This window comes from Talpa occidentalis, unplaced genomic scaffold, assembly GCF_014898055.3.
Source record: "Talpa occidentalis isolate TD23 unplaced genomic scaffold, MPIMG_talOcc4v2.1, whole genome shotgun sequence".
NCBI lineage: Eukaryota > Metazoa > Chordata > Mammalia > Eulipotyphla > Talpidae > Talpa > Talpa occidentalis.
In genome coordinates, this window is record NW_026555331.1 from 14,721,437 (window position 1) to 14,738,842 (window position 17,406).

General features: G+C 43.4%; 1 protein-coding gene across 1 annotated transcript; it reads right to left on the reverse strand.

Annotated features, from left to right (window-relative positions):
- Nucleotides 1-1,882: 1,882 nt before the first annotated feature.
- Nucleotides 1,883-16,815, reverse strand: NTAQ1 (N-terminal glutamine amidase 1). The gene is given in 7 exon segments (XM_054691990.1): nucleotides 1,883-2,645; nucleotides 6,002-6,126; nucleotides 6,883-7,031; nucleotides 10,284-10,334; nucleotides 11,150-11,249; nucleotides 16,737-16,776; nucleotides 16,779-16,815. Coding segments are annotated over 7 exon segments (612 nt in total). The 3' UTR covers nucleotides 1,883-2,535.
- Nucleotides 16,816-17,406: the final 591 nt, after the last annotated feature.

The following is a 17,406-nucleotide window of genomic DNA, read 5'->3' on the forward strand; positions in this document are numbered from 1 at the left end:
GCTGGATATAGGTTTCCCCCACTACCCGAAAGTGGACACAAATTCCACACTATTATCATAAAGAACAATTAGTGGCATATATCACCACATATTAACAAATCAATCATAGGAATATCTTAGTCAAAATCATGTAAAGCTGAAGCTATTACCATGAATTTATATGGAAAAGTTTTGAGTGTTCCCAGGCGCCCAATATGGCTTACGAAGTCCTATTAGCAACACATAAACTAAAATAACACTAACACACAGCGAAAGCAAGAATGACAACACACACACTCTTAGAAGGTAATTTTCAGGAAAGGAATTTGGGGGGAATCATGCACTATAAGGAGTGCTGCTGCCTCCAGATCAGATGCTGCAACATAAATGCTGAAACCTGTTTTCACTTTTCAACTTTTGCCATAAAAGTGAAAATCCTCTTCAGATTCCTTACCAGTAGTAAAACAGGAGCTATTGTAGCCCTTTCGTCAAAGCTAAGTGGCATAATGGGAACTTTCAAAAGGTAGGGGTGTTTTGTTTTGTTTTGTTTTAAATGAATATGTATTTGTGAACAATTGATAAAGCCGATAAAAGCAGGAGATAGTTTGTGTTCATGAATTTTTTTATAATAAATTTTATTTTTATATTCCCCATACAATTGCAACCCCCTTATTTTGACCCCAATCCCTCCCCTCCCGCCCTCTACCCCCCATAGAGTGTCTCTGGTTCATAGTTTTTTGTTGATTTTGATTTTCACTTTCTTGTAGTTATTCATTTTCCTGGTCCCTTATTTAAGTTTTCTAGATTCCTGCTATGAGTGAGACCATCCGGTATTTTTCTTTTTCTTTCTGGCTTATTTCGCTGAGCATGATCCCTTCCAGCGCCATCCATGTTGCTGCAAATGGCATGTGTTTATCTTTTTTGAATGCTGAGTAATACTCCATGGTGTATATGGACCACATCTTGATCCAGTCATCTATTTTTGGGCATTTGGGCTGTTTCCAAAGCTTAGCTATTGTAAATAGTGCTGCTATAAACATAGGGGTGCAGGTGCTCTTTGGAATGGATGTTTCTGTGTCCTTTGGGTAAATACCTAGGAGTGGAATTGCTGGATCATATGGAAGCTCTATGTTTAGTAGGTCCAGAAATCTCCACACAGCTCTCCATAGTGGTTGGACCAAGGGGTGTTATTTTTAATAGGCTTAAAACTAAACTTTGCTCCCTATGCTGGTTAGAAGTAGGACATTTTCAATTTCAAGGCAAGGTAGCTGGGAAGGTCAAACATACATAGCCTGTTTCGTCTGTACTACTCAATTGAATACCAGATTGGAAAACTCCTCATAAAGCGAAAGGGGGAAAAAAAAACCCTCCAAAAATGCAATTTTGTAAATCAAGAGTCCAATCCTTTGATCCCTGAAACATTTTACTCAGGACAAAGCATTTTCCTGATACAAACTCTTAATTTATCTCCTTCATTTTAGCAACATATATTTCTTTTAAATGACCATCTGAAATTCATGATATATTTAAATATGGGATCTATATTTAGCTCTAAATTATAAAATAACATGATAGTATACTTGTTTTCTTTCCAAAAGTTCATTCACTTTTTCCCAGAATTTTCCTGGTCAGCTAAATCAAATGGATACAAATGGTTCCTTAGATTGATTCTTCAGTAAATAACTATAGTTAATCCTTCTATGGCACAAGGCAGAGGAACTATATTAAATGAAAGCTTCTTAATAAGCAGAAAACTCACTGAAGATTAAAAGCTTGGACATCCTTCATTTTATAGTAATTGTTCCTTTTTGCAGTAGAACCAGTGCTGAATGCCAGTTTAATGCCAAACATTTTTATTTGGAATTAAATGATTAAAACCAAAATATCTTCAAGAAGGCAATGGTGCTGCACTGTAAAGCAATGGTTCCCATCCACGACTGAGATATTCTTAGGCTCTCATATGACCAACAATGACACAAAATCTTCAAAGCAAAATTAATTTTAAATCAATTTTATTTAGAAACATAAATAGGCCAAACAACACTCAAGCCTGAGAAGGCTATCTTCTTTTTTAGGAACACAATAGTCCAAAAAGACTAATACTTATTGCTGATTCAGCTCACAATATTAGCCCTCCTCAAGCAGCAGCACAATCACAAGCAAACATTTGTTTCTGCACCTTTTATGTTAGAGATTTACAGAGCAATGAGTCACAACCCTGCCCTCAAGGAGCTTACAATATAGCTGGGGAAAAGCAAAACACTCAGAATGGACACAAATTCTACACTATTATCATAAAGAACAATTACGGCATAAATCATCACCACATTTTAACAAATGAATCATAGGAATATCTTAGCAAATACACACAACATCAAATTCCAACTTAAATTATCAAAAAACTCAAAATCATACAAAACTTGTGTTTCAACTTAATTGGATTAAGAGAGAAAAAAAACATAATGCTAAGCCAACTGTACTGTTTACTGTCCCAAGTAAAGGATGGACTGTTTATATCCTATAATTTCACCATGGTACCATGTCCAGATGTCAAGTTCAGTAGTTCAGACTGCCAAACCGATGAACAAATTCAGAGAGTGAGTAGACAGCACCCCATCCGACCTCAGGATCCATACTGATAAAATCATTCAGGTTCATTTTGCAATCTAAAAACACATGAAAGAAATGTGCACTGAAAACACATTTTAATAGCAATAAAACAACCAAAAAGATCAAAGGTAGGAAAAATAACTCTAATGGATAGTTATCACTTCTGTGGTGTTCTCATCTCAAATACTTAACCTCAATTTAATCATGACAAAAACATCACACAAACCCAAATGAGGCACTCCACAAAACACCAGACCAATTCTTCAAAATATAAAAGCTGCAAAAGGAAAAAAAGGAATTGACACAAAATGAAGAGGTTGAGGAGACATGATAACTAAATGTAATGTCCAGGAGGAGATTCTGGATCAGAAAAAAGAAGTTAATGGAAAATAATGCAAAATATAAATAAGGCCTAGAAATTAGTAGTATTGTATCAATACTATTATGTTAATATTTTTGTGTCAATTGTACCATTTTCTTGGTCTGGATAATTAGACTATGGTTATGTAAAACTTAACATTAAGGGAAATCTGAGTAAAGACAATAAAGAAACTGTACTGTTTTAGCAAACTTTCTATAAGTCTATAATAATTTCAAAATGAAAATATATGGACAGGGACCTCCCTGGTGGCTCAAGGGGTTAAGCACTACACTATGAAGCACTCCGCAGCCTCTGCAGCACAAAAGAGTTCGATCTCTGGCAGCTGGCCAGGGAGCAGCCCACACAGTGCAGCAGACCTCTCCTGACTCACCCCCTGCTCCCCTCAGCAGTGTACTTCAGTCAATCTGCCTGTTCTGTTCCCCACTCTGTCTCTGGTGAATCCGCTCACTGCCCCCCCGCCCCCGTATCTCTGGCCTGTACCCCAGGTCTTGTACGCATGGATAAATAAATCTTAAAAAAAAAAGAAAAGAAAAGAAAAGAAAATACATGGACAATCAAACTGCCAATGTATTGTATTAACAGCCAATTTATAGTAAAGTCAAAGGAGACAAGAGAGAGCCAATCAGCAAAACCAGCTTGTTTCTTCCAGGCCCAGTTTCTTCAGCAAATTACAAGGGGGGAAAAAAAAAAGAGTTAAAGAAGGACTCTAAATATTAAAAAAGATTCTTAAGAGCCTTATCAACCAAGCACTATTTCCCCACTATTTGACTCTGAACGCTGAGTCAAATAAACAAACTGGATGAAAAAAGATGATGACTTTGTAACTGAGAATATGAACACTGACTAGAGAAATAGATGATTTTAAAGAATTGCTGTTAACATTTTCAGATATATAATGGTAATGGGGTCATTTTTTTTTTTAAAGAAATCCTTGTATTTTAAAGATTCATAATGAAATTTTTAAGAAATGAAAGGACATAATGAATGGCTTATTCTTCAAAATAATTCAAGAAAGGAGAAAGTGGATGGGATATAAATGAATTGATTGGTCATGACCTGGTAATGGTAAACACTGAAAGTTTGATATACTGTCTATTTTTACATGTGATTTAAATTTTCCGTATTAAAAAATAAATCTTACGTATGTTCAGATTTCTGCTTTGCCCATCAAAGAATTGTTACCAGAACTAAACTTCCACCATAAACTACCAGAAAACTGGAGAAACAGATGAAGTGACTGTTTCCAGACAATGGACAATGTGAAGCACTCGCCTGTGATTCGTGAGAAAGCAGAAGCAAAGCCAGGAGAAGTCTAGATCGCTCCACCTACTGGCCCCATCCCAGGGCAGTTCCCACACCACAGCATAGACACCGCTCTCAATTTAGGCAGGCCCAGGCTGCTAGATCTGAGTGTGAGAGAGTATCAGAGGAGAGAGTGTGCAATGTATGGAAATCCACAGAGGGGATCCATTCCGCCCCCTCCCCGCCCACACACCCCTTTAGGTACGATCTCATGAGGTCAGGGCAAGAAGCACCAGAAAATACTTGGTCGAGTAAGTCCCAGAACTTCCACAGTCCCCACTAGCCAGGGTGGAGAGAACTCGGAACACAAGGGCATTCGGTGGAGTCCTCAGCAGGGCCATGCAGGCAGCAGGGCCATGTAGGCAGCAGGGCCATGCAGGCAGCAGGGCCATGCAGGCAGCAGGGCTCAATTAGCCCTAGATGAAAGGCTGCTCTGAGCTTGCATTAAGCAGACTTAAAAGCAAGCCTTAAAAGGATACAACTGACCCCCAGTGATTTAACCACACAATGGAACAAAACCCAACAGTATTGTTAAAAAGTATCTCAAGATAAAACAACTCTGACAATACAAAATTCTGAAAGTCCAGCATCCAACTAAGTGTTATGAATCACACAAAGAAACATGAAAACATGACCCAAAAGTCAGGAGAAAAATCAACTACCAGAGACTGCAATGACAATGACAAAGATAACAGAACTAGCACACAAAGACCAAGAAACAGCTATTATAAATTCTTCACATATTCAAAAGAGCAGAATAAAAAAATAAGCATGATGAAGAAAGGGGAGATATTAAATCAGCCCCCAATGAAACTCCTAAAGATGAAAAAATATGTACAATGAAGAGAAAATTCCCCCAGAAGGGACAACAACCAATTAGTTAATACAGAGAAAAGATCAATGAATTTATAGGCAAAAATATAAGAACTATCCAAAATGATGTAGAGGAAAAGTTTGGAAAAAAGTAATAGGACATAATTGGGCCTCCCTGGTGGCGCAGCGGTTGAGCGCTGGGTTGTGAAGCTGCCAGCAGCTTCTGCAGCGCTGGTTCGATCCCCGGCTGCTCCCCAGACACCAGAGGAGGGTCACGCATGGCGCGCAGACCTCTCCTGCCGCCCGCTGCTCCCCTCAGCAGTGTCCTTCCGTCCTTCTGCCTGCTCTGCTCCCCGCTCTGGCTCTGGTGAATTCTCTCACCCTCCCGCGCTTCTGACTGTACCCAGTGCTTGTATAAATAAATAAATAAATCTTTAAAAAAAAATAAAGGCAATCATTTAAATAAATAAATAAATAAATAAATAAATAAATAAAACAAATCTGGGGCCTCCCTAATAGAGCAAGGGGTTAAGCACCACACTATGAAGCAATCTGCAGCCAATGCAGTACGAGTTCAATTCCCGGCCAGCCAGGGAGCTACCCACAGGGCACAGCAGACCTCTCCTGTCTCACCCGCTGCTCCCCTCAGCAGTGATTTTCAGTCAGTCTGCCTGTTCTGTTCCCACTCTGTCTCTGGTGAATCCTCTCACCCCCCACATCTCTGGCCTGTACCCCAGCTCTTATATACATAAATACATCTTTAAAAATAAAATAATAAATCTAATAATAAAGATATGCCCACGTTATATATCTAATATATAACGATATTCTGTCATTATACAAATGACAGAATTTTTGCCCTTGATTGAAGGAGGCCAGAAAGTGATAAGTGCCTGAGAAGGCATCTTGGCTCACCGCCAGTCTCGATGCAGGGGTAGGAGGGAGGAGGTTCTCTCCAGTTCCCGCTGGAATCTTTCATGTGAGATCGGTCAGAAGCAAAGTTCTTCAAATATGAATCTGCACGTATCACTCTAAACTTCCTGCGGATCAAACAACATCCATTTATGTTGGAGAAGTAACTGAAACTCTAGCTCATTTTTATACAGACTCATTTCCATGACACGCACAAAACCATACATGTAAAACTGCCTTCTATCAGCAGTTCTTAAACATATACACAGATTCAGGACCTGTTACAAAAGTCACTGAGAAATGACAAACTGAAATCCCAAGCAACAAAAGGCAAAAAATGTATCTTGTTGTCCTTAATTAATCAATTGTGCATTAGGAGCAAAGGGCATAATTTTCACATGCAGCCATTTAACCCTTAGAAATCTGGCATCACAAGGCACCCCCCACTTCCACATACACACAAGCAAGAGAAATTCCCAACAGAAACAAAAGAAAATGTTTGTAATCTCACCACATTTTCAGTCTTTTGTCTGTCAACTGTTTACCTGTCAGGTCACTTTTAAAACAGTTTAAATCTTTTGTGTAGCATGTCATTGTCAAATATTAACGTAATGGTGATGCCAAGACAAAGGATCTTTACAAACATACACCAACAACTTCAGTATAATTTTGTCAAGGCTTAAATTAAGAAAGCTGGGACCCTCCACTGGACTATGGTGGACAACTATGGGTGCCTCTGCAGTGGGTGTGGCATGGGGGCATGGCATCTGAGATGTGATTGACACCTCTGAACTACACACAGTGTTGTAAGCCAATGTTACCTCAATAAAAAAAGGAGAAAAATTTAAAAAAAAAGTCAAAAAATCCATCCTGAATCTCCTCACCTCCTAAACTGTGGATGAATGTCCTCATCAGACTTAAAGGCATCTTCCACGTAAGTGTCAAAAGGACAAGGAAATGGCAGGACAGTGTCAAGATCATAAATGAAGCTCTGTCCTCCACTTGAAACATGAAGTAAGACAACATGATAATCCTAGAAGTAAAAGCTGAAGTTAACTTTATGATGGTAATTCCAAGGTTACAGTAATAACGCACATAACATCATCATGAACAGATATAAGGCTAATACAGTCCTCCTCATAATGGGAAAGTAAAATAAAGCAAACACAAAACCCTGAAAATAGACTGAATGTCCATTGACAGGGAAATGGTTAAATAAATCGTAAAAATGTTCATATACATTAAATTTATACCCTTTGACCCAGCAATTTTACCTCTAGGAATCCCTCCTACAGAAAATGCCCATATGCACATAAGTATTTTACAAAGTACCTCTCTACAGCACTGTTTATAATAGTGAAAATTCACAGGGCCTCCCTAGTGGTGCAAGAGGTTAAGCACCACACTATGAAGCAATCCACAGCCTCTGCAGCATGAGTTCAATCCCCAGCCAACCAGGGAGCAACCCACATGGCAAAGCAGACCTCTCCTGTCTCACCTGCTGCTTCCCTCAGCAGCATATTTCAGTACATCTGCCTATTCTCCTCCCTACTCTGTCTCTGGTGAATCCTCTCACCCGCCCACATCTCTGGCCTGTACCCAGCTCTTGTATGTATAATTAAATAAATCTCTTTATATAAAAAAAAAAAAGAAAATCCAGAAACAACCAGTCTATCCAAGAGGAACGGTTACTAAACCACGAAGCAATCACATTGTGGAATACTATACAATTGTTAAAAAGAGGTAAATTTATGTGGAAAATGGAAAGGGGAAAAAAACATGTTACTGGATGGAAAAATTAAACTGCAGAGTACATGTTATAATTTTTTTTTAAAGTCTTATGTATATACATTGGGAAGTACGTAAGCATGCAGATGAATGCAGAGAAAAAAATCTGCAGAGATAAACTCCAAACTATTAACAAAGGGGACTTCTTGCAGAGAAGGACTTTAATTTCTTGCTCTACACTACATTTGTTTCTCAAAAACAATCGGTCGAGTCCTAGTCTGTAGCCAGAGAGAGAGAAGGACAGAGAGCTTCTCCCACTCTGCTGGGTCATGGTGCATATGTGAATTCTCACTCTTTACAGACACTGGGCACGGCCCAACACCAGTAACTTGCCGGAAGGGAAGACAGGGAGGTTATCAGGGACATGAGGGCAGTCTGGTGCTTGAAGATCCTCAGAAGAAAAATGCTCTCACAGAGAACACAAGATGATAAATTCAATCTAACAACATCAGTAATACCATCTTATCCTGCTAGTGCTGCAAAGCTTACAAAGCACTTTCTCAAACATTATTTCACTTTGCCCCATGAGGTGGGAAAGATAACTGACACTAGTGACGTTGGACCATCAGAGCCTAAAGTGCTGCCTTCAGCTCCAAGTCTACCTGAGTGAAGCAGAAATAGCACCAGAAATGGATGTCTCTTCCCTCCACTCTCCTTAATGCATCCTGCCCTCCAGATAACGAAACTAAGAGCTGCTCCCCCCTACAACTGTCTATAATTTTCTTCCTTTGGACTTACTCACGTTATCTCCCTCCAAGTACAACAACCTTCTCCACCTTTCTCCCATCTCCCCCACTCAAGCTCCAACTCAAATGCTTCCTCCTCCATGAGTTCATCTTTTTAAAAATTCCCCCAATCCCTTCCAGAAGCAAATTCTGTCTTATTTAAAATCTGTTTCTCAGGCCTCCCTGGTGGCACAGGGGTGAAGTCTCAGCACCAATAAGCTATTGGCAGCCACTGCAGCATGAGTTCGATCCCCGGCCAGGGAGTTACCCACATGGTGAAGCAGACTTCTCCTGTCTCGCCTGCTGCTCCCCTCAGCAGTGTATATCAGTAGATCTGCCTGTTCTGCTCCCCACTCTGTCTCTGGGGAATCCTCTCACCACCCCCCCAAATCTTTAAAAAAAATAAAATAAAAGCTGTTTCTCTCAACACCTTCTACCTCATATTAGTGTTTTCGAAGTACATATTTCCTATTACTTGTGGCATATAATACACATTCAATAAATACAGGTTAAGTAAATGAATAAAGCCAATTCAAATGATCTTTTAAGTATCAGAAACTAGTTATTTGTTACATTATCATGCACTGACTTTTATCGCTATGCTTATTAGTGGATACAAGTCCATTCTTTTTTTTAAAAAAAAAAATTTATTTATTTTTGCATACAAGAACTGGGGTACAGGCCAGAGATGTGGGTGTGAGAGGATTCACCAGAGACAGAGTGGGGAACAGAAAAGGCAGAATGATTGAAACACACTGCTGAGGAGAGCAGCAGGCGAGTTAAGAGAGGTCTGCTTCGCTATGTGGGTTGCTCCTTGGTCGGGGATCAAACTCATGCTGCAGTGGCTGGTGATAGCTTCATAGGTTGCATCTTAACCCCCTGTGCCACCAGGGAGGCCCCACAAGTCCATTCTTTAAGGGGACAGGTTAAAGTGATACAGATATGTATCAAAAAGGACCCAGTTTTGAGACCCAGTCCTGCTACTCATCAGTTAGATGACCCTGAACTACTGTATGTGGGCTTGCTTCTTCACCTGAAAAATGAAGGGGCTGAGGTAGGTCACATTTTTCAAATGTCAGTCGTGGTCACTAGAAAGCGTGCTAAGAACATTAATTCCTGACCCCTTCTCTAGATTGACCAAATCTGAAATCTGTATCTTACAGTGTGCATATAATTCTCCCGTGCAACTGGATATTGCTAAAGTTCCTTTCCAGAACTAAATGGAAATGGGACTAGGAGATGACAAACATATCTGGCATATAGTCCATTTAAAGTCATTTCTACAATAATTTCAAAACTAAAAGAAAACATGCCTGTAAGAGCTTCTACCTCAGACCAAATAACACCTACCCTCAAGAGGTCAATTTATTTTTTTATTTTTTATTTTTTTAAGATTTATTTATTTATTCATACAAGCACTGGGTACAGTCAGAAGCGCAGGAGGGTGAGAGAATTCACCAGAGCCAGAGCGGAGAGCAGAACAGGCAGAGTGACGAAGTACACTGCTGAGGGGGGCAGCGGGCGGCAGGAGAGGTCTGCACACCATGTGGGACCCTTGCCCGGCGGCCGGGGATCGAACCGGTGCTGCTGAGGCTGCGCGCAGCTTCGCAGCCCAGCACTCAACCGCTGCGCCACCAGGGGAGGCCCCAAGAGGTCAATTTATTAACAACCATAGGCTTTCTCTACTGCCCCATCAGGTCTGCTTTAAGGAAACGTAATACCACTAAGTGAGTACAAGGCCGCATCGGCAGCTCTCTGCACTGCCCACTTACCCAGATTACAGGGCCATCTCCAGGTCTTGCCTGTTGTTTCCAGATAGGTATCTACAAAATACAGTAAACTTCATAAGCCACAATTTCAGCTAAATCATGATCAAATATTTTATAGCAACATATAAATAAAAAATATTTCTAAGTAACCAGCAATCATGGAGAAAGAAGGAATTCCTACTAAATGAAATAAAAATCCTTCCAGTGTCCTTCACTATGAAAAAGCAAAATTGTGTGTACACACACACACACACACACACACACACACATATATATATATACACACACACATATATATGTATTTGGAGAGTAGAAAAAGACCTGAACTAAGAATCAAAAGGCCAGGCAGGTTCAACTCTTGCTTTGTCCCTTAATTATTCATGGGGCCTCCCTGAATCTCTATCTCCTCATCTATAAAACCAAGTGGTCTGAACCATATCTAACTTCACATACTTCCATTAGGATCAAATGATGATGCTTGCAAATGTGCTTGACAAAATACAACAGACTTACTTTTTATATTACTGCATATGTTCACTGCAGTCTATTTAAATTCCAGAGACAAAGAAATGTTTATGTCAAACCTGAACCATATGGCTCTAACCTAAACAATTTTAAATGTTCTAACTTAATACCTAGAGAAAAGAGACTTAATCTGTAAACATACCACAATATCTTCCCTTACTTACAAGGAATAAACTCTTCTAACAAAACTGTGTCCTAGAAAGAAAAATCTCACTCAAGAACAAACATCACAATATTGCTGTGTTTTATAACACATGTTTTAGAATAGTGCTTAAACCTAAGCTATATTTAGCTTCTGTTGTCATCCTAAGTCTTTTCTTTCTGCTATCACTCACCCAACTTACCATCTTCCTCTCATTAGATATGAAGACAGCATAACACTCTTCTAAAGGATACTGGTCGTGGTTTTTAATGTATTCACAGAGTTTCCAAATATTTTCTTCACTGAAATAAAATAACAATCAGTGTAATTAAGCAAGAATGCTCTGTGTCTTTCAAACTTGAACAGAAGATTGATGATGACAAAGAAGTTGGATGAGAGCTGAAACACCATCTCATCCAACAACTGGCTAACATTTGAGCATCCTCTAGAACACCCCAATGAGCTGTTACAGCCTATACTGCATGTGGGCCCTCCCCAGACACAGAGCTCTGACCTCCTAAAGGCAGTGCATGCATATGGAGGCCTTTTCTAACTGATAAAATGCTAAGTCAGTACTTTACAACCTTTGCCGTACAGGGACTTGAGTTAAAGCTGGAATTTAAACACTGCCACTTACAAGGTAAGAAGCTGAGAACATTCTGACTTCTCTGGGTATTCATTTTCCTCACCTGCAAAATGTGGAAAATCACATCATATTGATCTTGGTTAATAATGGCTTTCTGCAACCATTAGGAATGGGCAGAATGGGAATTTTAAGTAGCAGGATCAGGGCAATTATGTGATATGTCCAGGAATTCTTCTGGAGGGAGGCCCTGTGTGTGGGATGCCCCAATCCTCTCTAGTACAAGGGAGGTCCTGACCGGCAGAAAGATCTTTCTCATACTGAACTGAAATCCATCTTCCTGTAATTCTGCCCCAGATGATGCTCTCTTCCTTACGACAGGTCCATGGCTCTTTGAAGCAGAGGTCTGAACTGCCTAAGAGTACAGTATCCACTGCATCAAACCAAGCCCCATCAGTAGCCTCAGTCACATTCCCACACAGGCAAGCAGTCATTGTTGGTAATATTCACAGCTCCGCCTCTGGGTTCCTAGGTGTTTCTAAGAGCCACATTACACCTTTGCTCAATATCAGCTGAACCAACACTGTGCTCACATACACAACTCGATCTGTCTTGTCAAAACCTTATTCCCAGTCACCAGCTACCTGAAAATGAAGCAAGGAAGGAACAGCATTGAGGACAGTGGCCATAATTTTAGGGATATACACACTCAATTCACAAGTCTTGGGCTCATCTACTATCTCAATGCTGTATAAGATTAGGCCTAAAATAATGAAGTTAGGAATCTATATTTTTCTCCTATGGTTTTTCTTCTTCTCTATAATACCAACAACACCTTATGGAAAAAGCAATGGCAGAGGTTACAACAGGTGATAGCTACCAGCTACTTCAATGTTATGTTGTATGGAATCTCAAAAATTTACTGTCTTAACGTGACATAAAACATTTAGTAGCTTTTTTTTTAAAATCTAGATTTTCTAAGCCATGTTTTAAGAAGACATTTGTCTGTCTAGCCTACAGATATTCTGGAGTGTTTACCATAAACATCTTCAAGAGTCCATGCTGTACAAAGCACTGTGCTAAGTGCTTAAAGGGATTAATGAGAAATTAGAGCTGACAGTCAATGAGAGGAGACAGATCAATAAATAAGCATACATCATAGGAGGCCATAAAATATGCACAGAAAAAGCACAGAAGAGGGAATCATTAATTTTGAAGGCTACCAGAGGTTGAAGGGGGGTATAGGCCAGTGATTTCTCCTGCAGTTTCCTTCTCCTACCACCCCAAGGCTGGGCAGAGTTAATGCAAAGAGTTGGTGAATCCATGTGCACCACAAGCACTACTGGTAGGCTATTCACAGGTGTGGCTTGAACATATAGCATCCTCAAATAACATCATCATTTTGTTAAACATCATTTGTTAAAATGTTGATGAGGAAAAATCCTGGTCAAGGACGAACAAAGCGTTATTCAAGAACCTAGTTTTGTTACACAATGTTTAGCTTAAAAATGCTATTTCCAAAAACCTATTGTTGATGTTAAATGAGAACTTTCTGTACTGTGCCAATTATTTTTCAAGTATGTGTCATTACCCAGAGAAAAAACAAATTTAAGCATAGTGCTTCTGAATTTGTAGTCCCTTTCTAACCATCGATTTTTTCCAAGAGCATAATTAATATCACATTGGAAGAGCTCATGAAACCCTTGATGTTAATAGAAATGAAGACTTTATACCTGGAAACACTGGGAGTTGCTATTAGAACAGAAAGAGCTTCAAATTTGGTGTAAAGTCCTGGCATTTATCTGGTTTAAAGTCCACCCATTTATCTGGTTTAAAAAAAAAATGTGTGCTGGGTCTCCCCGGTGGCGCAGTGGTTGAGCACTGGCTTGCGAAGCTGTCCCCGGCCGCCGGACGAGGGTCCCACATGGCGCGCAGACCTCTCCTGCCACCTGCTGCTCCCCTCAGCAGTGTACTTCATCGGTCTGCCTGTTCTGCTCCCTGCTCTGGCTCTAGGGAATTCTCTCACCCTCCCGCACTTCTGACTGTACCCAGTGCTTGTATAAATAAATAAAAAAAATTTAAAACCTTTAAAAAAAAAAAGTGTGTTGGGGAGAGGGGAGGATTATGATAACATCCTAATAAGTAAGTTCATCATTTTGGTAGCAGAAAGGTTAACAAAGCAACTTAAGGGCTGAGAATCTGGAAGGATAACTGGTGATGTACTGAGGTCAGAGAAGCTAATCAAGAATGATCTGTGGCGCACAGTATGTGAGCAACAAAAGTTGGAAAAATACAAAACAATTACATCTGAATCAGTAATGCGCTACAAACAGCACTGTGCCACACAAATACTGGCTACCATTATTATCTGAGTGGATCTCCTAAGATAGTAAACATCTGACAGAAGCTAACGAAGTAGAGAAGAAGCACTTACTTCAAGTTACAACAACCTGCAAAAGTAAATGTGGTAAGGTGCACCTACCTGATGTGTTAAGACAGGACAGGGCTCACCTGACTGAGAAAATGTGGACAATTTTGCCCCCAAGGGGACATTTGGCAATATCTAGAGGTATTTTTTTTTTTAAAGATTTATTTATTTATTTATACAAGCACTGGGTACAGTCAGAAGCTCAGGAGAGTGAGAGAACCCAATAGAGCCAGAGCGGGTAGCAGAGCAGGCAGAAGGACCGAGGTACACTGCTGAGGGGAGCAGCGGGCTGCAGGAGAGGTCTGCGCGCCATGTGGGACCCTCCTCCGGTGGCCGGGGAGCAGTCGGGGATGGAACCGGCGCCACAGAGGCTGCGGGCAGCTTCGCAACCCAGCGCTCAACCGCTGCACCACCGGGGAGGCCCCTATCTAGAGGTATTTTTGGTTGGCTCACTTTAGGGGAATGTTCCATGGACATCTAGAAGGTGGAACCAGGGATGCTGTTACACATCCTACAATACACAGGACAGTCTTCTACAAAGAAGAATCAGCATGCTCAAAATGTCAAGTCAACATTAAGAAACCTTGGGGGCCTCCCCGGTTGCATAGCAGGTTGAGCACCACACTGTGAAGCTGTCCACGGCCTCTGCAGCACAGGTTCCATTCCTGGCCCGCCAGGGAGAAACCCACATGGCGTGGCAAGACCTCTCCTGCCTCGCCCACTGCTCCCCTCAGCAGTGTCTTTGATCCGTCTGCCTGTTCTGCTCCCTGCTCTGTCTCTGGTGAATTCTCTCACCCTCCTGTGCCTCTGACCTGTACCCTAGTTCTTGTATAAATAAATAAATCTTTAAAAAAAAAGAAACCTTGGGAGCAGAAAAGGTAGATTCAAAATTAGGTAATAGGAATTCAGGGTGAGCTTACTATAGTCTGACGATACTTTATTGTCTATGCCCTTCTTCTAGAAGATACTTTATTGTCTATGCTCTTCTTCTAGAATGTGCTCAAAAACTCCTCCACTGTGCTGGGATGGAGTCCTAAGATCTGTATGTTTTACAAGTTCCCAGGTGATTCTACAGAATAAATTAAGAACAGCTTTGGGCAACGTGAAGGCCACAAAGGTTAAAGACCGATCAGAACAGGGGAGAGCGGGGCTAGAATAGAATGGTACAGCAAGGAAGGCCTATCTTATGGCTGAGGAAACTACAAGGAGAGAGATCACTGAGGAGACTTTGATCTCTTACCATTCTCCTACCAGATCACTACACTGTAGCAGCCAGCCTGCAATTGCCAGAATACTCACACTCATGTCTTCAGAACATGTGCAACTGCTATTCCCCCTGACTGGAAAGTTCCCCCACCCTAGTCACAAGCCTCCTGCCTTCTTTTTCTTTAGATCTCTATTCCAAAGTATTAACAGTATTAACCTTATTAACAACGTCTTCTTTAAAATCCTAACATAAGACACCACCTCTCACCTTGTTTTTGTTTTCTCATAGCAACTTAGCACCACCCACATGACTTGTTTCCCTCTGGAAAATACCAAAATCATGAGATCTTAACCAGGGAATTTGTCTATTTCGTTCACTGCTGTATTCCTAGTGCCCAGAGTAGAATCACACTCCAAGTGCCTAATAAAAGATTTATTGGATGAATGAATAAGACAATGAATTAAGGAGGAAAACTAACAAGATTTAGAGGTAAAAGGCAGAGAAGGTAGTTTTAACAGCCTTGTCTCCCCAAGACAGGTACTGATTCAGCACCCCCACTTGATCAGTGAGTGATCCTTGGCAACCAGGCCTCTCTGTGGCTCAGTCTTTTCATGAGAAAGATATAAACAACGGTAATAACAGTAATTAGTATTGTAATACTAGGAAAGATATATTAATAGAAAATGACAGGTAACAGTATCTCCTAGGCAAAGATGGACGCTCTTGGCACTGGGCCTCACATGTTGGGGTACACAGATGTAAAGCTTCTGGTGGCACTGTTTGGAGACTGGCAGCAGCAGAGAAAAGTAGTTTCAGATGTCCCTGCAGTTTCTTGTACGGGACTGGGTGCTGGGAGGGAAGGTGCAGGAGTGGAAAGGACCAAGAGCCGGATCAAGCTTTTGCTATGGAGAGGCTTAAAACAGCATCAACTGGGCTCCAGAACCAAACTCTGCCCACAAATCCCCATCCCTACACTTTCACATGGCTATGTGGCCTTGAGCGGATTACTTGCACCCCGCTGTGCTCCAATGTCCTCATCCCCAAAATGGGACTAACAGACCCTCCCTGGTGGGGTAACTGAGGACTCCAACGCATTAGGCCTCGGGAGGCAGGGGTTAAGCATAACCACTATCACCACAGCGTCGTTTCGGGCGCAAGACGACCTGAAAGGGACTCCAGGCCGCTATTAGCTGGGTGACCCCGGAAAAGTTCCCATAAAATCTGCGCCTCCAAAACTGCAGCGACCGTCACACCCGCGCGCGAGCACCGGCGCCCGCCGAGGACTCCCCCTGCCCAGGCGCTCCGCGGGCGCCCTCGGCCTCCGGCTCCCCCGGGGCGCGCGCGCGGAGCCCGGGCCGCGGGGACACGTGGCGAGGGCGCCCGGCCGGGGAGGCGCCGCCGACCCCCACGCCCGCGGGACGCGGCCCGTCCGCGCCGAGGCCCCGCGGGCCCGAGGCAGGCGCGCCGCGGAGGCTGCGGGCCGGGGGCCGCCGGCAGGCCCGGGGCGCGCGGGGGGCGGGAGGCGAGGCGGGGCGGGGCGCGCCGGCCGGCGGGGGGCGCCCCGCGCTCACCAGTAGCAGCTGTTGTAGACGCAGGCGTCCCGCGGGGGCTGGCGGGCTGGTAGCGGGCGGCCGCGGCGTCCCCGTCCATGGCGCGCGGCTCGGCCGGGGCTGACCGTCGGGACCGGCCGGCGCGCGGGCTGCTTCGGGGAGAGGCCGGCGCGGCGCGGGCTGCGGCGGAGCGGGGCGCGCCCCGGCGGCGGGCGCGGCCCCCGGGGCGCCGGGGGCGGGCGGGCGGAGCCGGGCGGGCGGGCGGAGCCGGGCCCGGGCCCGCGGGAGCCGAGCGAGGCGGGCGGCGCGGGCGCGGGCGGGGAGCGCGCGGCCCTGAGCGCACGGAGGCGGCGCGCGCCTGGGGCGGGGCGGGCGGGGAGGGGCGGGGCGCCCCAGCAGGGGGTGCGGCCAGGAGGGGCGGGCGCTGGGGCGGCGGTCCCCGGGGAGCGGGTCGGGGTCCGGTGCGCCCCGGAGAGGGGAGGTCCCGGCCTCGCGTCCCGGGGCGGGCCGGGGAAGCGCTGGGCGTGGCGCAGCCAATGGGCCTTCAGTGGCGCTCGGCGACGAGTCACAGACCTTCCTCCAGGCTCGGGCTCGCCCGCTGGGAAGGAACCAGACGCGATGCAAAAGGCTGCGCCAGTGACATGACAACCTTGTGTGTGAAAATCAAAGCTTGATCTCCTTGGGCCCAGAG